The 24,331-nt window shown below is 36.0% G+C and overlaps 1 protein-coding gene across 1 annotated transcript in view; it reads left to right on the top strand.

The window, feature by feature from the left end:
- The window catches only part of SLC9A9 (solute carrier family 9 member A9), a 172,627-nt gene that overhangs the window by 87,375 nt on the left and 60,921 nt on the right, over positions 1–24,331 (top strand). The window contains 3 exon segments of the mRNA XM_031596281.2: positions 3,009–3,122; positions 4,776–4,887; positions 8,914–9,067. Of these exon segments, the coding sequence (XP_031452141.2) occupies positions 3,009–3,122; positions 4,776–4,887; positions 8,914–9,067 (380 nt within the window).

Genomic DNA, 24,331 nt, shown 5'->3' with positions numbered 1-24,331 from the left:
GAAGTTTGCAGGAAGTTCTTGCAGATGTCATTCAGTTTTTACCCAATACTCTCATACTAATATTACTCCCCTGAGATAAAAGAGTGAAGTTTGTAATTCTGCTCTTACCCAGTACTCTGACAAACTTTACTCTCTTGAGATGAAAGAATGCTCTTTGAAATATTAATATTTGAGAAATGTTACATTTTCCATCTCCTCAGCCATAAAGAGATTGTGGTGCAGAATACGTTCATTTTCTCTTTCAAAGAATTCTATTTTTATTACAGTAGAGATGGAAACATAGTGTTCCAACTTCCAGGTACACTAATTACTTACCAAGATAATCTCTCTAATGCTCAGTGAAAATTGAAGTAGTTCTATAAAATTGATCAACTTGCAAAACCTGTTCTGGTGTAATTTCCCTATTTGGAAATCTCACTTAACTGTGAAGGATAGAGAAAAGGAAGAAAAAGGTGCTTAGATAAACTTAGTATTTGCAGTAAGACCTGAAGCGTAGATAATTTACACTCATTCCTCTCTCTCCCAGTAAGTAACTGAGCTCTAAGTGACACTTCCCAGAAGACTATGCCAAGTTCAAATAGATTTTCTAACATCTCTGTGCACTTACAATGACTAAGGGTAATAAAAAACAAGAGCATATTCATTGAACTGTGAGTTTTTAAATGCCTAAATATATTAATTTTAATAGATATTTTTCATATCAATCTTTTGTAATATCCACACATTACAGAAAAAAATTCAAGTAAAGCAACAAGCAGTGTCAGTAATTTACTGAGCCAACACCTAAATCCAGTGCCCAGACTGCACTCGTAGTTTTTTTTTTTTTACTCTGACCTATACCCTGAGATGTGTTGACATTATTTCAAATTTATATTAATAATTACACATTTTTTTAGACCTATAAGCAAATGTATAGACTTTACAGAGAAGTCAAAATTGCATATTACAAATGAGAGGTTATTCTGTTTTATACGGAAAAGTAGATTAATGCTATGTATATACTGAAATGGTTTCTAGTATAATTTTCTGGTAGCCCTAGGGAAACTAGTGGCAGCATGCAATCATTTTAATGCCAATTTCATTTAAAGTAGAAAGAGGTTAGTTTGGCTGTGTGGGAGACAAGGGAAGAAAATTTATGGTTATGAACAAAATACTTAAGGACTTCGTCTAGACAAGTTTGCTGAGAGAAAAGGATTGAGAAGTATAAAATCAATAATGTCATGAAAGCACTTCAGGCAAGAGTCAAGAGTATGAATCTACTTTTGAAGACTATTGAGAAAATATATAGCAAGAAACAATGATGTAGCATTTTCTTTCTATTTTCTTTCAAAAACTGTACATCAAAAAAGTTTGAAAATGTTTTGGAAACTACAAGCAGCAGATTAATTTTACATTACTTTAAGTTTAAAATAAGATTTTGTAATGAAGAGTGAAACAACACCCTGCTTTGAAACCACTGACAAAACTTTATCTTATCCCAGCAATTAAATCACACAGTGCAACTCCTCACAGTGATGCCCCTTCCTCTAAAGATTTTTTTTTATAGATACACATCTATAGATATATATAAATCCTGTCATGATGCTCCTGCAAGACTGTTTAAATGATTAGAAATATTTGTCAAGTGACACGCCTGCAAAGAAACAGAACCATATTTATCCACTGTATGGAAATGCAAAGATATATGATAATCCTTATTGGTCTCTAGGTCTCATAACTTGAATCTTTTTGACAAGTAGTTTTTCACTAAATTTAATTTAAACTTGAATAATTTAAGTCTATTAAATTGCAAATATTTCTTGTGTTTGTTCTCATGTTGTTCATCAGTGCAGCCCTAAACGGAGACTGTAGAGTGTGAGCTTGGGATAACTGATGGTGCTGCCATAGGGTCCACAATATCCTCCCATATACTATTAGGCTTAATGCCTCTTTCCCTGTGAAAGTTGTTTTAAATAATGATTCTGACAGCTCTCATTTTTCCTTTGTTAGATCTTAGTGACTGCTATTAGATATTTATTTTTAGAAGCACAAACATATTACACAAAGTACATAAGCCCATGGAAGATGAAGAAAATGTCTCCATAGTAACATTTCTGGTAGAATGATTTATGACTGTTTGTAGACAGATCGACAAACTTTGGCCCTAATTCTGTATCTCCTGAGCCCAAAAGTGATTTCAGAAGTAAATCCTCATCTCTCCTCTCTAGATACTCAGCAACAATGATTTTTTTTTTTCCAGATGTGAAGAAACATGAAAATTTGTATTTGATATTAGGTTTTATATAATCAGCTGCAAGGGCAATCAGGAACATCCCCTCAAGGCAAATGATTATTTTGGCTTTGTTTATTCAGTGAGTTTTTTGTTAGTTTTTGTTCTGGTTTGTTTTTGTTCTATCCAGGAGAAATCCTACCATAATATTATATTTTAGGCTTATCATTTAAATCTATCCTAAATACAAGAACATTGGTTTGAAATGAGTAGTTCATACTTATGTTCAAAAAAAGCAATAAAATTTTCACCTCAAAATATTCATGATAATAAAAAATGTCATGCTATATATTAAAGGCATAGGCTCTTTAAAAATCCACTCAGGAATTTTCTGTTTCTTGGCATTACTGCACCATCCCCATTATTGTAGCGTGCAGTCACTTTAGCCAGGTTCGAGCCATTTCGCAGGTTCACCTGTGTAAGCATGACCAAAGCTAAATTTCCTCAGCTTCTTTGCAGTGTGCATTGAAGGCTGTGTAACTTAATTTCTGTTCCTGTCTTTCACCAGTGTTCTTACCAATCTTTATTACACAAACGAGAAAAAAAACAAGTAACTGTGACTTTTAAAGCGAAGTCACTAACTATATGTAATGCTAAATGGTTTTCAAAGTTTTCCCATGAAATGGGTTTGATTCCTCATCCCTTAATATAAAGGTGTATATATATATTAATATTCCTAGGTAACTTTGTGATAGAGTGATTAGTTAAATACGAGTCCTAATTATGTTCTCTCTTTCAGCTGTTCGAGTTCATGAATTTCTTAGCTGAGAACGTCATCTTCTGTTATATGGGACTTGCACTGTTCACCTTTCAAAATCATATCTTCAACCCTCTTTTTATATTGGGTGCATTTGTATCCTTTGTGCTAAAGAACTCTTTATCTATCCAAGTACATAATTACATTTGTGTGTATGTATGGATAATGTGTGCTCCACATTTAAATAATTAAAAAGTCAACAAGCAAACCTGTCAGCTCCTTAGATCCCCAAAAATCTAATTTTTGTCAGGTCCAAAGAATTCAGCTTTATTATGTGTATCTGGAAACCTGCCTTGATGCACATATGCTGGTGGTCTTACATCTTCTTATGCTGCTGCTGTTTTACAGATATACCATCTCCACATAGAAATGTCCCATAAGCAGAACTTTCCCAATGCTACCTATATTATATTAAGTCCCAAGGAATAAATTAACAGCTGAGCATTTCTCAGATCGTCCCTCCTTTGTATGTGATATTTCTAGTACACACAGTATTATTTACATCATATGTGATAAAGATACAAGTGGGAAGTTTTGTCTTGGTTTCTACCATGGTTTCTGTGCCAGTCCATTACCCACTTACACGGTGATATCGGTTCTTTTCACTTTAATTGTTCACATAATGATTTTTCTTCAACTCAAAGCAGCCGCCCTTTTGCTCTTCACTTTTTGATGAACAGTTGAAGCTTTGAAATTTGGGATTACACAGTTGCATTAAATTTTTGTTTAATTTCCAAATGATTAAGGTCTGCACCAGAGTTCTGCTGGCAAAACATTGTTTGAGATGACAGAACAGGCTGCAGGAGCCACCCACCACCACAACACAAATGAATCCTGCACTCAGCATGAGGAGAAATTGGAATGCGAGAGCAGCTCTCAGTAGCCTAGCTGAAAGCTTGTGTTGCAGAGAACCTTCAGGACCTCAGCCTGTTTCCTCTCAAACTAGCCTGGAAAGTACACGGCAAGTGATGCAATTGCTGCTAATGCTTGTTCTCCCAGGTATGTGGGAGCTCTAAGCAAGCACTTGGCATCACAGATAAGATGCACTCAGACACTACCACTCAAATGCTTCATTGATTCTACAGTACTCAGCATGTCTCAGACTCTTACAACCATAATGAGCCTTAAGAATCACATGACAAAGAGGGAACCTGCTAAATGCATGTATAATGCATTGTGGTTCTTTTATTTAATCTGAAATAGCCATTTTTCTCATTAAAGTAACTTTTGTGATAGTTCCACATACACATAACAAAGAACTCCTTTTGAAAAAATCTCCAAAGAAAGTGAAGGAAAAAAAGTGCTGGACATAGATTATAGGGGCTTCAGGAAACAAGAAAGTAATCAATGTCCAAAAGCATATTCTTTTCAAATTGCTGCTGAAGGAGATAATGCCATCACTGCAATCTATGGCAGTGATTTGACTGAAGAACTGTAGATAAAGTGATACAAATGTGATGCATCACGTGAAACAAATGTGATGAGTGAAAGTAGAGTGATTGAAATGGGAATGTAATGATGAATTTGAAACCAGGATGTCTAGGGAAGACAGCTTCTGCCACTGCACAGTTCTAGAATGCAATTGGAACCAGAAAGATGTGGTATGTAAAACAAAGGGTGATAATCTCATTTTTATTTCAACTACACATCAAGAATAACTATGTAAAAATGCTAGGTTTAAGTTGCTCCATTGTTTTGGCTTTTTTTCAGTAGTTCCTCCACTATTTTTCTCAACATCTTACATTTTAGCTGGCAGTCTTTGTAGCAAGAGCTTGCAACATATATCCACTTACTTTCCTTTTGAATTTTGGTCGAAAACAAAAGATTCCCAGGAATTTTCAACACATGATGATGTTTTCAGGTAAGTGCAATTTTGGTATTGTTCTCGTTCCCAGTCACCTTTAGGTAGTAGTACTAAGTCACAAAGAAGTCATTGTCTTAGAATTCAAGATAGCCTCCTCAAAGCCACTGAAGGAAATGGATACGTTCTTGGCAATTCACTGTGCTCTGGACCTATTTTAGTTAACTTTCTTGAAAACCTATTACCCAGAATGTCTGTCTTTTAATCAATTGCCAGTTTGGAAATACCACATTTTTATGTTGGGTTGTTTGAGAGGCTGTTGGGTTGTTTTGTAGTATAGCTGGCAGTATACTAAGAAATAAATATCAGACTTTGAGGGTGTTAGTACTGATACTCAGATCATGGTTTTCAGCAATTCTTTTTCACTTCAGGGAACAGTTTTATTATGAAACATGACTAGGAAACATTAATTCCACAGGCAAATTTTCCATGTGTTAGCTGTTATCTGAGAAGTTTACTCTCTAAATTCAAGTTTACTCTCAAAATTGAGGTTTTACTCATTTTTAAATCTGGTTAGCATTGTAGAATTACAAAAACATCCAAGAGAGAAAGCCAAGTTCTATTCTCAGTGCATCATCCACTGAACTGTTGAAATCTCAGCGGGAAACTATTTTTGGACTTGTACAAGCTAGAAATACCTCCACTTGATTTTTCTGAGGCAACTTAGAAAAAACTCAGTTTTTTAAGTAAGAATATTTGAGAGCTGAGAATATTTGTTCACTAAAAGACAAAAATGGATCCTCCAATAACATTTATGAAATCATTTTCTAAGGTTAGAAATTCAGCACTTCTTTGTCTTTTTTTGCTTTTTATACAAAAAACCATCCCTACTTCTATAGCTTAAGTTCTTGATTGACAGCCCTGCTGTACACTGATCCATTTATCCAGGAAACAAGAAGAACACAATGCACCACATTTAAAGCTTCCTCATCAGGAATACTCCACATCAGGGTGCCTCATTTATGCCTATATAATTCCACATATCTAGAGAGCAGCACAGTAGTTCATTTCTATATCTGTTCAATACTTCTACTGAAAGCTGCCACTGAAAATGTCAGTTAATGTCAGCTAAATTGCAGCCTGAGATGGTGACATATATCCATTAGGAACTGGCTTTCAGACTGCCTGCTCATCTACAATTGTTAGCAGTGTAAGATATATATGTAGATCACCCAGGTAAAGCTAGCAGGTGGCTAACTAGACAAAAGCTTGCAATCATTTCTTACCCAGATTCTAGGGACTGTTTTTTGTTTTATTTTTCCTCAGATAAAGTATGAAATTCAAGATGTTCTAAAATATATCTTATTCAACAAATTTTTGTCCTCATTCTCTCATCAGATTTCATTCTGCACAGGGCTAGAGGCAGAAAACAGCCAGAAACTGAGAGAACTTGCACACATGCATTTACTTCTAAGTACAATCTAGCAGCTGAACACTGAAAATGGTAGTACGGAAAATGTCTAAAATGCAAATGTTAAAATAGTCAGAAAATATTTTTAACTGTTTTCAAAGAAAGACGTTAGTGAAGAGAACTTTAAAGCATCTTTTTAAAGTAAACTGCATAATCTGTAAGACCACCAATAAGGACTGACAGCCTTTTATGCTGCCAGCAGCTTCACACTTCACTGAACACTTCACAAATGTGCGATTTTCCCTTTTATCTGCACTTTATAGTTGGTATTTTGTGCTCAGTTACCAATAGTGTTCTTAATACAAACTATGTACTATGGTGTCTAGTCTGCATATAGTGATAAACAAATATATCTATTCTGGTAATCTTTTCTGATATGAGTAAACAAGACAATGAATCTTGAGTTTGGAGCAACATGCTTATTGCCTACACAACATCAGCAGAGCTCTTGAAGCAAGATTTTGGCATAGCATCAGGTTTGAATAGGTCACAAAGAAAGCTGGGCTTAATGCATCATGCCATCACACACACAGGAGTGAAAACAAAGAATCTGGGATTGCATTTGTTTTCAATCTTACTGTTACTGAATGCATGCAACATTTAGTATTTTCTTTACTGAGTTTCACAGCCAAGATCACCATGAACATCAGTGTCTGAAAACAAGCCCTTAAGATTGGGTGGATGAGTTAGGCTTGGAAGGGGATTATGTAGCATTTTGATGTATTACATTCTTCATCTGTTTATCTTAGGCCTCTACCAACTCATTATGAAGGGTGGATTCACTTTTACAACAGTTTTTAATCATGACTCCTGATAAAAATTTATTGCAAATCAAAACTAGATTAGTCCTTGTATAATTAAGCCAGAGCTTCTCAAACTAAGTTCAACATCAGCTAAAACAAGGACAGCAGTCTCTACTAGCAAGAGAAGGAAATATTTTAATGTCTTAAATTTAATTTGACCTATTCACCTAGATAAATACTTTAATCACTGCAAAGTGGCTGTTTCAATGGAGGAAGAAATGAGCTACCATCAAAATGAGCTGATATTTTTCCTCCCCATGAGAAAACAGTTAAGATGAGCATCCTTGGACACATCTTCTTCATAAAGCCTACTTTTTGAATTCTGTGCCATATTTGTGAAAGTAGAGCTTTTAAACCTGCTGCCACTGATCTGTGTCAGCTGATGTAACTAGCTCAGTACTTGCTGCAGAAACAGCTTTGTGTTGTACTCTGCTTAAACTGTATATCTTCTATACCAAATAACACATTCTAGCTGTGCACTCCTAAAAAGCTTTAGAGTTCAACTACAAAAATAGTTGCTTGTTAGCAGTTAATTAAATGACTCCGCATGAACCATTAGTGTGAAATGAAAGGTTTAGTTATTAGGCTTAATCTCTCAGAGTACTTTTTGGATTCAGTGCATAATGTGTACATATAATGGCTTTGCTCTCTACACTTTGTACAATTATTTTAGAAAACAATAAATTTAAACAGATAAGTGAAAAATCATTGGAAAATATAGTGTTATTTGTAGAACGCATCCTGAGGGCTGGAAGCACTGATGTGCTTTCTTCTCCTCCCCCCCCTTTTTTCTTCTTTTTTTTTTTTTTGAACATGTCACTGTGCGAGTTCCTATTTAGCAAGCTTTGTACTACCCACAGGGTTGTTTCTTGTGAAAACTCCATGATAGCTTTTCTCACCACATCTTAGTGTTCTGTTTAGCCCATTTCTGTAGGTATGTAATTTTATAACTATTGTATTATTTCAAGTATTTTCAAGTTCAGTCTACATGTATTCTGCACCCCTTTTCAGATACTTAAATTATCTTTTAAAAAGTATCTACTACATTAAAATCATATTTATATGACTGTACATAGAACAGAGATGTTTTAAAAAAAACAGAGCTTTCTACTGCCTCAAGCAAGAAATGGGTATTGGATTTGGCTACAGATTGTTTTGTTATGCTAGCCCCTTTTCTCACTGCTCCTGATTTCACAAGAAGTTCTACTGAAGTGAATAAAACAATGCAGGGAATAGATTTATTTTTAACATGTATAAAGGCCAAATTAATCACAGAATCACAGAATTGCCAGGGTTGGAAGGGACCTCAAGGATCATGAATCTCCAACCCCCCTGCCACACGCAGGGCCACCAATCATTCCACCTAATGCTAGACCAGACTGCCCAGGGCCCCATCCAATCTGGCCTTGAACACCTCCAGGGACGGGGCATCCACAACCTCCCTGGGCAGCCTGTTCCAACACCTCATCACTCTCTCCGTAAAGAACTTCCCCCTGACATCCAACCTAAATCTCCCTTCCCTCAGCTTAAAACCATTTCCCATATTGTTCAACCATATTGTTCAAGACAAAGAACTCAGTGGCTGTAAGACAAATATGTGATTATATGTGAATATCAGAGTCATTTTGTTGTTTACTTTTCCAAAATTGTTCAGACTTGCATTAAACACCATACTTTCAGTTGTCTTGTGTCAGCATATTATAAATGCAATAACAGTTGAAAAAATCTACCCTTGGAATTGCGTTTGGGCTGGAAAGAGTAAAATTCTATTTTTCCATCAAATAAATTTCACCATTTTCGTCTGTTTTTCAGGTTTACGTGGTGCAATAGCTTTTGCATTGGCTATTCAAGACACAGAATCCCAACCCAAACAAATGATGTTCACAACAGCACTGCTTATTGTGTTTTTCACAGTCTGGGTATTTGGTGGAGGCACAACACCAATGCTTGCATGGCTTCAGATCAGGTTAGTACTCTTTTTACAATAATAGCCATAAAAACATAATGTAATCACTATGATCAATCACTGGATTCCTACAGCTTTCTGAAACTCACATTCTTTTTAATAGTTGGAAAGCACAAAACAAGTACTTGGCTTCCTGTTAGAGGTAGGATCAGACCATAAGAAATAAGTTCTCCCCAAGTTTATTAAGGATGTTCTGACCAGGGTCCAAATCCTTACTTCCTCAGAATGTTTCACTATTGTTGCTTCTAAATACTGTGAGCAAACGGTAGCAGTGTCCTCCTCACTACAGAAGAAATTGCTATGAAGGAAGCTCTTGCACTAAACTATAAATGTGTGTTCTTTACACAATCATCATGTGTGATACATTTCTGATTTTACTGTGAATATATTAAGAAATCTACCTACACTGCTGCATCATTCAGCTATTCATTTATTGCTCATTATCTTATATATTTGCTCCTTAACAGCAAGATTTTCTCAACAACTTGATAGTCATTTGTAATGACAATGTAGGTTAAACGAGAAGAGGATGAGGAAGCTGGGACAGCATATTTAATTTAAATACAGTGCCCTGCCCAAGATGCCTTTTTGAAACCTTACTTCCAACAAGAGCCTGATGCTGAGTTCAGGTTATTTCATTATTTAGACATTCCTGCCATGGTTCATAATGCCACCAAGAAAGAAAGTCTCTATACAAGTTCAATTTGTATTTCACAATTCCTTGTCATTTACCCTACATATAATATACGCTTTTGCTTATTTATAAAGTGATGTCTGATTAACAAGCTTCTGCATCTTACTGTTGTTATAAAATACCAGCTGAATATAAATAAGTTGAAGCTTTAATAAAGAGCAGATATAAATGCAGACAAAAGAAGAAGTAGAGTAAAAGCACATCACATAAACATAAAATGCAGGCATCCATACACAGCGAGGGGACTTTCCATTTCTTCCAATTTTCTTCATGATATCTCTCTGTGATATCAATTAAATTGATTGGGTTTAGATAAACACCTCTACTATCAGCCATCTTCATGACATTAGAAATTTATTCACTGTCAGCAACAGAGTTGCTCTGTATGAAAACAGAAACACAGGCGAGGAAGAATAATCCTACTAGATCTTGAGAACTTTGTTGTGATAGTACGAGGTTAAGAAATAAGCTTGAAAATATAAGATCCAATTTAAACGTTGCCAGTTGTATGGTACAGTAACATAAATTTTCTGAGCATAAAAGTATATGTACAGTCTTTGTGTTACCAGCTGGCATTCTGAGAGAATAACTGACTACCCACATCACTAAATATCACCTTATTTTTGGGTTTATTTGAGAATTATAGCTAGAAAAAAAAAAAAAGCCTCCCTTTACTCCCTAAGGGAAAGGGCTACAATATACTGCTCCAGCCAGACAATGAGTAAGCCTGCTCCAGCATATGAGAATAATATGACACATCAACAGCAATACAAAGATTTCTATTTAAGCATGAGTTCACAGTCAAATTGGAGTACTCAATAAATGCGCCTTCAGAGATGTTGGGTATTATCTGCTAATGCTTTTGGATATATGTCTCCCTTCATTCCTCATATTCTGATTGAAAATAGCAAGCCACATTTTACAGTAAATCTGCAGTGAGTAGTTTGGGGATAAAGGATTCTCCAGACAGGCAGAAAAGACATACAAAGCTGTTAATAAAACGTGTCCTATGAAAGTATTGTTGTGCCAGGTATTAGGTCTGGTTTGTTTATCATCAGCTCCTGTGCAAATGCTTGTCAAGGGATTTTCAGATTCCTTGTGCATCTTTTTGTAGCGACTCTTCAGTGAATAAGGAGGTTTTTAATCCATATTCCAAATAAGTACTAACCACCATTGAATAGTAACTTTTAATACCATACATATGAGGCCATTGCCTTTGGTACAGACTGACTATATCTACGTGCCTGGCTGCCCTTGAAATATGTCATATTGAGTTTACCTAAAGCTTCAGTTCTAGACCTCCAATTTCCTCTAAATACCTTTGCCAGAGGCCTAGTATACCAGATTTTTCTTAAGATGACCAATACTATATAAATTCTTATTCTCACCAAAAGTATCTCCTCATTGAGTTAGTCTATGAAAAAGCTCCAACCCAGGAAATGAAACTTATCAAAACAAACTATTCTCCTCATATTGAGTACCCACGTACTTGTTACTCCATAGCAATAACCACGTAACGGAAAACACAGAGCAGCAAGGTCCTAGGCTACAGCAAGTAAGGATTTACTCAAATACAATGCCCATAAGCACAAAAATAAAGGAAAGAAGCTGCTTACCTTCAGAAGGTCAGAAGATCTCACAGGAATCTCCAGCAAAAAACCCCCTACCCCCCCCCTGCCAACCCTTAAATGAGATTTGTAAGGGGTGCATCCTTGCTCCACCCCTTCTCATCACTCAGGTACACTGCATGCACCTGAGCTCCCTTGGGTGGCCCTGCCTTCTCACCAGATGTTCAATCACTGCTTCAAGCCATGATTCAGCATTTCTACTACAGAGCCACATTTTCAGATTTGCTCCCAGAGGTTTTCCAGAGCTCTGCTTATTCTCTCCACTGTTCAGATTTCAACTTTATAACTACCTTCACCTATTTTTTATTGTACATCTAATAAAAACTAAACCTAAAAATGCTGAGGTACACTTTCATAACTTTCTTTGCATGGACGGAGGCAGAAGATTCATACTGTGCTGGCATAAATGAAGCATAGCTTACTGTAATCAAGAATTTCAGCATACAAAAAAAAAAATCAGTAAAAATAACTTAATGGATCTTACAAGGATAGGAGGTGAGAACTCATGTCCTATGAACTGAACATCCTCACACCTAACTGCTTGAAGTCAGTAGATAAGCAAAGGGGCTCCAGAGACTCTTCTCTGTTTTGTAAAGTTAATCTTGCTGAATGACTACAGGAGCAGTGTGCAAGTAAACCAGGAGAAATATTGTTATCATAATGAAAAAAAATGTGCAACCTGCAATGTTAAGAATATACTCCACCATCCAGACTTAGAGCCATGAGGAAAAGGACAAATCTGTTACAGACAGCTTTCTCAATTATGCATTTGGTCCTCCTATCCATTCTTGATATGCTGAATCACTCGATCAACCCAAATATATAGTCCTTGTAGGGATTTATCCTTATCCATCTTTACTGCAAATTTGTATCGAATAACACTAACAGAATATAACAAATCAGACTAAGAATTGCAGAAAGACCTAATTAGAAGAATTATCACCAACTCATAGTATACTGCTATGCTGGCAAAATAAACTTTTTGAAGTTTTAAGGTTTTTTCCTTCCACTTTCAGAAGTTACAATATAAAGCATCCACAGTCTGGATTATTTTGTGGAGTTTTCCATGTGGTATGGCTATAGCAATGTTTTCTAAATTAAAAAAAATTATATACAAGGTCGCATCCAAAATGTTTTGATAATCTGACTTAGCTTTATGCTTTTAAATACAGCCAACTATTTGATTTTATCTCATCTGAAACATAGAATTATGACATTACTCATACCCAGTGTTAGGGTGTAAAAATAGGAAGATCAAACCGTTGCTAGCTCCTAAATTCCCACCTATTTTCATATATCACAAATCCACTAGATACGATAGGAAATGAATGTTCAATATACATAAGCAAACAAAGCATATGAACCAGAAGAGTACAATGCCATGGGAATACTGATTTGTCTCTTTACAATTAAAATATTTATTGGATCAGTTATTATTCCATGAAGTCAAAATTTTGGATCCTTTAACTCTTTAATCCACAATGTCTGAGAATCATCTTCTTGATGATTTAGGAAAGGCTAATGCAGTCTGTATTTTTTTTCCCAGAATATCTCATTAGGGATGCAGGTGAGCAGCAGGGTGAGAAAATGGGCTAAATGCTGTGGCTTGACATCTTGTAACCATGGCAGTGTCTGTCTAGCAGGAAAAAAACTGCTTGTTAGAGTAAGATTCTGTGCTTAACCCAGTCCTTTATCAACTGGTTATAAACTGCTAAAAGAGAGAACTTTCTGATGGAGCAGCTGGAATTACAACATGACATTGGCCAATATTATAAGTGTTTCAGTAACAGAAATGTTCTGCAGAGAGGCAGTTTACAATGCCACAGTGGTACCACTCCTAGCTGCCAAGTGGGAAGCTTTCATCAGATTTGGTCAGTACTTTAGGCTTCCAATACTACTCAAAGACAACTTGTCTTTCTGCTTCCCAGCAGAGACCCACAAATTTGAAACACAATATTGTGGGCAGTGGAAAGAATTCTGCCTTACCTAGAAAGACAGCTGTTGTGGTAAGAAATCTAGGGGCTAAAATGGAAAACATATGGCTGAGCCTCAGGGCTCTTAATAGGCAGCACTGAGGAGGACTCTTTTTTTCTAACACAGCCTAAGAATGAAGAAGAATGCACGTTTTGATCTAAGAATTTACACACTTTTAGGCAAAGTGGATGATGCTTTCTAAATTTGCTGCGCTGTGGGCACACAGCTGAAATCATGTATTTCTTAGCACTGTGCCAGTGACCTAACCATTATCAGAACCTGCTCTTTCACCTTTAACTTGATGAGAAACAAAGCAAGGTTTCTTCTATCTCTACCCAGGCTGGGGTTCTTCATCTTTACCTGATAATGAGGAAGAACCTTTACAAACAGTGAGAGAGAAACAACATGCAATTCTCTGTTCTGTGGGTAAGAGATAGGCAGCACTAGTCTCTGGTATTTGCAGCTTTAAGATGGTATAACACAGCAAACTCAGGTAGAAGTCACACCAATCTCAGCCTTAAATTCATCTGAAAGCACTGAGACGTGCTTGACAACTTCTCATCCCAGTGTTTTAAAAGCAAACTGTACCGAGCCCTTTTTATTGCTTGCCAGCTGGTCACTGAGCACCCCGCAGCTCCAGAGGCACACAAGTAACAAGAATCTCAACTCTTCTGACCACCTTTGAACCATCAGAGTGATAAAGTAACTATTTTCTGCAGATTCCAAGACTATAAAACAAATAATAGTAAATCTAAAGCAAGTCCACATTCCACATCAAATTGCAGAGTCCCATATGGTAAGGTGGCTTAGAAACATGAAGTACATAAAAGTTCAAGAGAGCTGAAGTTCCTAAGTTACTTTCAGAAGTTCAATTTTGACTGCTTCATGTGGTGCACAGTGGAGCAATGCCTTCTCTAATTTTCCTGGTTGAGGATCATCTCCTTACAACAGGTCTTTTGTTATACAGAAGAGAAAGATGAAACTAGATGGAAAACCAAAGCTTATTCCCAGTAACCGATATATGAAGAAGCATCAGCTTCTGCTTCACGTTTCTCCTCCTTGCCCTCCACATTGCTTTGGCTGCTCTCTGAAGCACTGGAGAAGATGCACGCTCTCATGACAGTGCTGGGAACACCTATGGGGTTTCTAATGTTGCCTTTCTGGAGATAGCAAGAGAGAGGGCAATATGCAGAAGGGAAAACCAGTCATGTGCCTACAGACGTGTCCTGACAACCAACCCAGGCCATAGGACTGCAGTCAGCTCAGGTGAGGAATGATTTTTTAGCTTGATCAGCCTGAATATTTTGCTCTGTCATTGACTTCTACACAGCTCACGAGAAGAGACTGAAGGAGTGCATCTCCTTGCAGCAATTAATCATTTACTAGATTCATGCAGAAGTTTGTTTTTTACTCCTCCTCATTTACTCCTAAATTAAGTGGAAAGTTTCCCTCTGAGTAAATGCATTTCAGTTTTCATTTTTAAGTCTCACATAAGCATGCAAAGATTTTTCCTCCTGAAGCACAGCTAGTCTTTGAGATACTCAGAAACCAACAGCCAAGAGCATGTGTTCATATCTTCGGATGATCCATAATTAAAGAGCTATAAATTATTACAAGCCTTCTTAATTGTTTTGCTTGTATCCCTTTGAACACATTTCCCTTTCACCGTTTGTCAAGAGGACGGAAGGTCAGTTTATAAAAGGAAGTTTAATTAATATTTTTCTCTTGGCCTTGGCACTTCTCTCTTCTATAACTGCATTGCTTTGGGTCATATTTCCTCTAGAGTCCTGGAAAACAATTTAGTGAAAGCAAAGGATCTGTTGATTTACTATTGAAAATATATTGTCAGCCTAAGTATCTTCAACTGTAATTTGCTAGTGACCACAATACAGAGAGAGAGAGTTAAATTAGAGGCAATATGTTTTCAAGTGCTGTTATATTTGTGTACATCATACTGCTTATTACTTTGTTTTGTTTTTAGAGTACTTGTTTCAAAATGAGTACTGTACTTGGTTGGCCAGCTGTCTGTACCTACATTCAAAGAACAACATTTCAACAAGCATCTTTTATACTGATGATAGATTGAATGTCACTGTGCTAGCAAACATGAAAGGCGGGCAGACACGTGAGAAGCCACACTTCTCTCTCCCTAGGCTCTCCTCACTATTAAGATATTGCTGATTTATGGACATTAAAAAATATAAAAATGTTGGGTTTTAGCTAGCTAAATGTATTTTTAAAACAAAAGTATTGCTAGATGTGATTATTTTCCTTTGCCTGGTATTCTTTTCCACTGGTTTTGGACTTGTGCATATGTATACCCTTAGTATGTATGTGGCATCTACAAGAAACAGGAAATGATCTGTTGTTCCTGGCTAAACACGTATTAGGGAAATGTATTCTGCTTCAAACACTAATGTGAACAAAGAAAGCTCTTCTAGGGGTGCACCCACGCTGAAAGTGTTAATACAATTGCTGCTCTTATAGAAGTAGCTAGAACAGGATTAAGCTGCTATGTGCTATAAATCAAGCTGCAGTATAAAATTAGATATTAAATGTACTGAATGTTATTATAAAAAGAAAAAGTGGATAATTTCCTTCCATTTCTATCTGAAAATGAGAAATCATCCAGGGAATGAGTCTCAATGATCTGCTGAAATGCCTATCATTTATTTGCAAGGTACTTTTCTGCTAAGATAAGGTGTGAATTTGATCTGTTGAAGTTATTCACCATAGCAGTTTGCCTGAGTGATACTAAACAAGGTTTATAAACATTTGCACTGTAATAGTCCTTGTTAAAAATATACAGGCTTAGGCTTTCTGTCTCTGACTGTAAAGGCTGACCTGGGCTGCTGGTGAATGGGAAATTTCAGGTTGCAACTGTGAACTGTGCATGAGATGTACCTGTCTCCTGCTGTCAGCTCTGTTGGTCCTTATTGGCCAGAGGGGTCTAATTTTGGGCAGAGTCTCCTAAGATAGCATACTGATCATTAAATCTCACATTGTATTTCTAGCTCTGAATAGCTATTGAAAACAGAAAAGATGAGAGATAAGCTTTTATTGCTAGAAAATTTGTTACAGGAGAGGGGGGAAATTCCATAGCAGTAGAAAGATCTGTGCCTTTCTGCATATTAGGAATAAAGGATATGTGAAATTTCCACAAAATTGGGATCTCAAAATCCCAAAATAGTTTATTAATATTTCCAGAAAACTGTAAATTATCCTATAGCTTGGAATATAATCTGCCTAGAAGCATTTTAGTATTTGTGTCAATTGAAGAATGTATTTTATTTGCTTTTAAAATACTGTTGCATTGATATGTCTGAGTAGGCAAAAAAACCCAAGTGTTCTTCCATTTCATACAGAGACATTGCTCTTCCATTAAAATGTATCATCCTTTTGCACAAGGTAGCTGTTGTGCAGCAACCAACATGATAAAATATGTATGATCTACAAAAATGGAATGAATCAAACCATCTACAAATGCTGCTAAGGAACTTCTTAATTACCTGGGACTTCAGAACAAACTGCTGATTTATTGCTTTGTGTCAAAATATGCCAAATTTGGACTTCTAACTAGTTCACCAAAATTAAATCAGTGCAAGTATAAACCCAGTTGACCTCAAGCATATGCAAAAGTTGAGTTTCTCGGGGTAAAAGAGAAAATAGAGAAAAATAATTTGAGCCCTTAAAAGTTGGAGATAAATCTGTGGTAATGAATTCTGGCTCTAGAAAAAAAATAATGATCAAATTTTACTGAGATACATCTTATATCTTTGTTTTGTAGGAATTAGTCAAAATGCCTCTTAACTCTCTCTACTATTGATCAGATACTGTTGCTTTTTGTAAAATAATTCATCTGGAAATTGACTTGTTTAAAATTTCTTGTTCAAAGAACGAGTATGTTATGGTTTAAGCTGGTTTTCCAGGGCAAATTAGTTATATAACAGATCTCTGAGACTTCATCTTGGTGGTGAATAATACGCAGTGTTCCCTCCATAGAGGCTGTCTGCTGCTTAGGATCACAACTTTGTAGCTTCCATTAAACTGCCTTATTACATAGGTCACTCCAAAAGTAATGCCTCATATTAATTTCCTTGGGAACAACAACAGATACAGAGAGCACAATAACATTATTGGATAGAGCAAATTCTCAGCTACAAAGCATTATTTTTCAACACAGACACCACCATTAGTTATGCATTTTTGCCAGCGATGAACATGAGCTTGCATGCCATTCTTGTTAAAATCTGCACCAGTGGTGACCCACCACTGCCACTGCTGAATGCACCACCTACTGCCTCCCTGGGCTCAGATCCACTCTTTGGTCTCCATAAATATTCAGCAGAATGTTAATGGGTGCATTTTTGTCCAAATGGAGGAATTCAATGACACACTTTTACTTCATACGCACTTCTGTGTCAGACACCATTTTGTTGGACAGCCCCTCTGCTGCCATCTGTCACACAGCAACAAAATGTAATGGAATATTGGTGAGAAGATTCAACCTCTTTTGCCATACCACCAGCAGCTGCCTCTGACCTCATGGGCCAACATAATAAAATAGGAGGTATTACTTTCAGATCAGCCCTTGTAGTTACATAAACAGACAGAAACATGACAGAAACAAACTTCAACTGTCACAAAACATTTCACCTGAAATTTTTAGCTTTATTCTTTTTATTAAATGCAGGTAGAAGGAAAGCTCTGGCACCTTTCATAACTAGTCTAGCAATTTTGTGCAGAATTAGTTGAATGTGAAAGGTAAATTAAAGCAGATATTTAATAACCTAGGCTCTGTGTAGCAATGTGGGCTTTTAGTGGTTAGTAAACAGCTAATTATACTAGAATACAAGCTTTTAAAACTGAATTATCAGTGCAGAAATAGTCTGACAGTGATTTGCTAGTTAGTACATGTCTCAGATTTATAAGAGAAAATTACCTCTTAGCTTTGCAAGAAGTAATTGATTTCAGTGTATTTAAAAATACATTTTCAATTTCTGTTTTTTCTTTTACTTCTTCAGAGATATACCGTTTTGTCACGTCATGACAAATAATCCATAAAGCAATCTTGAAATTGCACATTAAATTATTATTTTTTAATAAATCCAAGATATTTTCTGTGTAAATAAAAATACATAACAGATGTCAAACATCTGAACTCTTTGTTCAGGTCACTGCTTGGAACATTGTTAGACTGTAGGTTTCCTTCTGTTTGATTTTTTTTGCGTGTATGTGTTTTGGGACTTTTTTTGTTTGGTTGGTTGGTTTTGTTTTAAATAAATATCTATATTCCACCTTCCTTTTTTTTCCTTATAATGGGTCTGATTTAGTTAAGCTGTATACTTACTCTGTCAAATATGTTATCAAAAGATCAGACAGCCTTCTAAACAAACTGTAGTCAACTACAGGTAACTGAAAGACAGTTTGCAGTACCTGGAAGCATGTTTAAATGCAATAAACTAAAATACATTGTATATTTAAAGATTTATTACAGAGAATTGTTTTCCCTCCTTGTTATCTGCTTGGGACCCTTTGTCATATAGCAATATCACTGTATCCCAAGGGTAGCTGAAGCAAGAAGATAGAGGAACAACGCTTACGGCAAGTCATATACTGCCTTCTAATCCAAATTTCAAATTAACTTTAAATTGAATTGATCAAGTAGACACAGCTGACTTGCAGTTGTTGCATTTCAGTTTCTTTAGCATTTCCAATTCAGTGATAAAAATGCTTTACACCTCAGTTGGATTTGAATGCATTGCCGCCACCTTTCTGGAGGAATTCTAGCCTAAACCTCACCATGTTGTAGGCACTCCCTACATATATGCGTATACATTCATGAGATGAGGAAAGCAGAAATTAATTTTAATCTACTGAAGCAGAAAATGAGATAAAATTACTGTGTTGACTAGTTGTTGTTGTGTTCACTAAGGAGGTTCCATCTCTTGTCCAAGGAATTATTTCTGTTTTATGTAAAATGACTCATCAGCTGAAGTACTGTAATCTTCTGGGGAGGAAAGATCAGAAAACAGGTCCTTCTTCTTCCAGTAAGCTATTCAGTAACCTACAAGATAATGCCTGCTCATATGCTTTCTGACCTCATGACCGACACATGCAATTTGAATTCACTTAATATCAAGTTTTCAGAAAAGATCAAAGATCAGGACTTTTTCCTCCTGAAATTAGTGGGACTGTATTATCCAATAAATCAGACTGCCTTTTATTGGTCTGAGGATCTAATGTTTTGGGTGACTAGCTCCCATTTTAAATGAGCACCGCTTAAGCTCCCGAGTGCTAATGTTCCTTTTGAAACTGATACTGAGACATGGCTTTACATTTCAATGTTTCTGGAAGTATTAAGAAAACTTCTCAGGCCATAAAATAAGTTGCCGAAGGTGCCTCAGTATCTATGTATTTCTTTACTACATGATGGTCTCAAATATCCCTTCTATCCCAAACCATTCTGTGGCTTCGCATCTCCAAAAATCATATTGTAATGCTTACAGATTGATAACTAATAAAACCACCCTTTCATCCAACTTGAAGCCTGAAGCCTAAATCCTTCCTTACTTACACTCAGTACAATACTGGAAAAACAGTGTACTGAACCCAGCACCAGAGCATGTCTTTGCATTGCCGTATGGCTTTCAAATCTAAATTGAAATGGCTCTCTGTCATTTTGCTCTCACTTATTTTGAAAATCTGAATTACAAATACATGACCGGTTGTCCAATTTACATTAACCAAATGTCACAGTTTTCAACCCAGTTTATTACAGATACCTCTGCTTGCATTATGCTTAAATAAAAGAAGAAAGATGACTGTTCCCAGAACAGTAAAATATTTAAAATGAACAATTAGTCTTTTAATTTTCCAACGTATTTTGCCTTTCCAGATTTGTCATTCTGATAGTAAGCTCCTGGGTTATTTTGTACAAAACTCTCAGTCATACCAAGCTAAACAGTCTGTCAGCATTCACCCTAAGAAGTAACTACACAAAATCCATTTCAAAAAGCTTAATTTATTGATGATTTTGACAGTAAATCCCTCTAAACAAGGGGAAGGTTTTCTTTTATAGAACTTTTTAAAATATTAAACAGCTTTTATAGTTTAAAAAGCAGCTCTCACATATATACTCTCCCTGGATCCCAGTGTTACATCTCAAATATTCAATAAATCCTTTTGACTTAAGAAGTACTGTCTTACAATATTTACTGACTCATTAGGAAGCAGAGTATGTGGAATTTTAAGCAACAGATTTGCCTTTCAGCTACCAAGTTTTCTTGCTCTCTTCACTAACGTATGAACGTTCATTTCTTTTCTTGGACTGTAGGCAGAAGTACAACATGCTTTGGGGATCTCTAATTGAGGCAGTCTCTTACTTTTGTACTTTCTTACTTTGACTCTTCATTATTTTATGCAAGTTATTGTCTGTCATATTTGCTTGAATTCTGATGTTGGTTCATAGTCACAACATGCAAGTTATTCTTACTTTTACAATAGAAAAACATAATGGGAGTAAAGTAGAGCCTCTGTCTTAACTATAATGCAGCAAACACCTTGCACAGAGAGAGAAGTCAGACTGCTTACAGTACACATCCTGTCTCTTCCACCACATGCACCTCAAATGGCAGCCAACCTGAAAGTGCTTCAGACTTTATGCTCAAGCTACATATGGTTTCAAGTCCAGGAAAATCAATAAATAAATATACAGCTTTGAAGAGCGTCTCCAAATGTTCTTGTAAAAAGATAAAGATTTTATTTAATTAAAAATAGAATAAGTTACTACTCTGTCACAGATTATATATACAATTTAACAACAACATTGTGAAAATGTATAGATATCTGAATTTCAGCAACATAAGAGCACCACACCTGGGCTTCTGAGTCATTCATGTCTACTTAAGATCTCTTCAGACAAGTGCATTTCTTAAATATGCATAGCTTGACAATAATGTGAGAGAACTAAGTTCAAGAGTTAGAAAAATAAAGCCTAATTTATTTAGGCTTTATTTAGGGTATTTTCTGAACTCTAGAGAGGGACATGACCTGCTTTGAAATAAGGACAATATCTGTAGTTTTGGATAAATACAACAGTTAATGTAAAAGCAGCTCTGTTGTTGTTGTACAAGTAAAACTGTCCTCCATACAAAAAAAGAAAAAAATAGAAGAACATTTTATGACAGCTATATATTACTCCATGATAACTGGGTGATAAGCAAAACTTGCATTATTATGGATAACATCTTGTTTTGTTAACTATTTTGTTAAAAAGATTTTTCTCCTCTGGAAACTGTACTGCAAAGTGTCAGAGAATTTGTCTATCTACTCACAATTATGAAGGATTATGTCTTTGCAAACCCCTATATTAACAGTAATAGCTTTTGCGCTATCAGACATTGTAAACAGTGTTACTACAGATCAGTATCTATTCTGTGGCTTTCTGTGAATAATCCTAGATATTATTTGAAACAGTCACAGGAGAACTGAAGGTAATACTGAAAATGGCAAACATAGCCAAGGTGAATTTAAGATTATATTGCAAATGCAAACTTAAAGTCATCTAAAATCTACACTAAACTGAATAATGCAATCATCAGACCAAGATTATATTGGAATGAAACAATTAATGAATTAGAAGCAACGTGGAATGAGATGAATACTAGATCATGAAGGGGAGCATACTTTTCCAGCACTTGCATAGAGCCACTCTGACAAAAAAAGATGTTTGAAGTTTTATGAACACATGTGATATCAGGAGCATATAATTTATGTAGAAATTTCATTAGAATAATGGAGTAAGAAAACTACAAGTAAGGAAATGTCTCTTTTTGAGTCATTTTGCTACTCTTTGTTGTTGAGAAGCAAACCGTGTTAAAAGAAGTAAGTTAAATTTTCCATTAAGCAGTGCTTTTGCATGTTGCCTTCACAAATGACACTGCTGTTTATCTGGCTGTATTTAGAGCAGCATTAAAAATGTTTCAACACCAGTGAGTAGAGATGTTTCTCTGACATTAACACTGAAAGGATAATAATCGTTGTCAGATAACAAAAATTTATGCAATGCTCTTCCTTTCTAGCACACAGTATTTTACTCAGTTTGACACTCTTCCCTAAGCTTTTCCTTCATAAAGTTTGACCTATCCTTTAAAATATAGAAATGTGAAAGCCCTGAGTTGGCAGAATTTAATGTATGCAACTTATCTTTTATACAAAAATGTACATTTTTCGGTTTCATTATTATTCTTGTCTTTGTGTATATGACCAAGTTGCAGCCAACCGAGCACTCACCTTCTTACAGTATTTACTCCTCTACAAGGAAGCATGCAGAAATCCTATCAATGCTTACTCAGATTACCACCTGCAGTGTAAAGACTATTGTGCATATGTGGCTAAAGCCACATCAAGTTTTCAGAATCATCATGTTCACTGACACTTTAAAGCAATTGTTCAGTGTACCTTTGAAGCTATGTTCACATATACCATTTGTTTATTTTTTACAGTAATGCGTACAAGTCCTTAGTATCATTTCCTGCTCAACTGAGCACTTCAGAAAGCATTTGGGAAGCATATTCAAAGCTGGGAAATAAGTATGAACTTGAACAATGCAGCTGATTTCAAATTTGCTTGTGAAAAGAGCCATCTAAAAGTAAAGATCAGTGACACTGATAGCCTTTGTACAGTTTTCAGGTTTCAGAAGCAAAGCCAGTAGCATTTACACAGTAATGTTTGATTATAGCATACATTCAGTTCAGCCAGCTTTGTTCCTCACTGACAGTGGCTGTGCAAAATCTGCTCATAGTACCAGCTGTGTGTGACAAATCTCCAATGCCAGTGAAGTGCATAGTATGTGTTTCCCCACACGGGACCAGGGAACATGGAGTTGATCATCTCATTCTTTAGACAAATGCCTCAGGAGCACTTAATGTTTAACTTTAGCTGAATCACATTTATAGTAATGTGAAACATCTACAATGGCTCACGCTTCCCTCCAAAGTTTTTCTGTTTGTGTTCAAGTAAAATAAAGGAATCTAAAGTGGTTCAAAGAACAAACATTTTACTGCTCTGGTGAGAGAACTGTTTCTCAGCCAAGAATTAACTAGCCTCATCTGTAGGAAATTGTGAAGATACATCTCAGCAGTTTTTTCCCTCATACAGAACTTTTGTAAAATTTTCTAGCTGTCAAAACTCATTAGTAGTCTAAGTAGGAAGCCAAAAAATGGCCTAATTCCTGAGGATTTGGGTGGGTTTTGTTTGTTTTTTTGGGTTTTTTTTTTTTTTTTTTTTTTTTGGCTATGAGAAAAAATGATAGTTCTTGTGAAGCGGTACTGTTTCTGTCTTTTTGTATCAACTGAAAATGCATTTTAAATAATGTTCCAAGTTGTTTTGTTTTTAAATAGATAGTTTGAGAATTTTATGCAGGATACTTGATCTATAGACTTGCTCACAGTGTGGGGATAGGAACAGTAATGCTGAGTTTCTTAAAGCAGTACTGATCAGTACTGTGCTTTGTGCACTGCCTCTTATAAAAGGACAATACAGAAATGCACTTCTATGCACCTTTCATTTTGTAACATCTGAATTTTAAAGTCAAACTGCACCTACCATCACTAGAGTAGATCCTTGTCTCCATGTGATCACTTTTCCTTCACACATTTAGGCTGATATAAGTGACACCAGGTGGTAAGAAAAATACAAGATCATTTGGCTTAAGGTGAGAGAAATCAACATATAGGTTTTTTTTCTTTCTTTTACAGTAGTTACAAGATAAATAGTTTGGATGTGAGCAATCACAGTCAAATCACATCATCCTTGCCACTGTGTGCTGTGGCCCAGTAATATTACAAAAGCTGAGATTTGTTGAGATTTACTGCGTTGACAGCCCAAAGAACTACTTCAATACCACTGAAAGAGGTGTCAAATCCTATCCTTTCTCCTATGTCAGTGCTACCGTATTGTGTCAAG

Source organism: Phasianus colchicus, chromosome 10 (assembly GCF_987193195.1).
Source record: "Phasianus colchicus chromosome 10, bPhaCol1.hap1.1, whole genome shotgun sequence".
Classification (NCBI taxonomy): domain Eukaryota; kingdom Metazoa; phylum Chordata; class Aves; order Galliformes; family Phasianidae; genus Phasianus; species Phasianus colchicus.
This window is presented reverse-complemented; position numbering and strand designations above follow the sequence as displayed.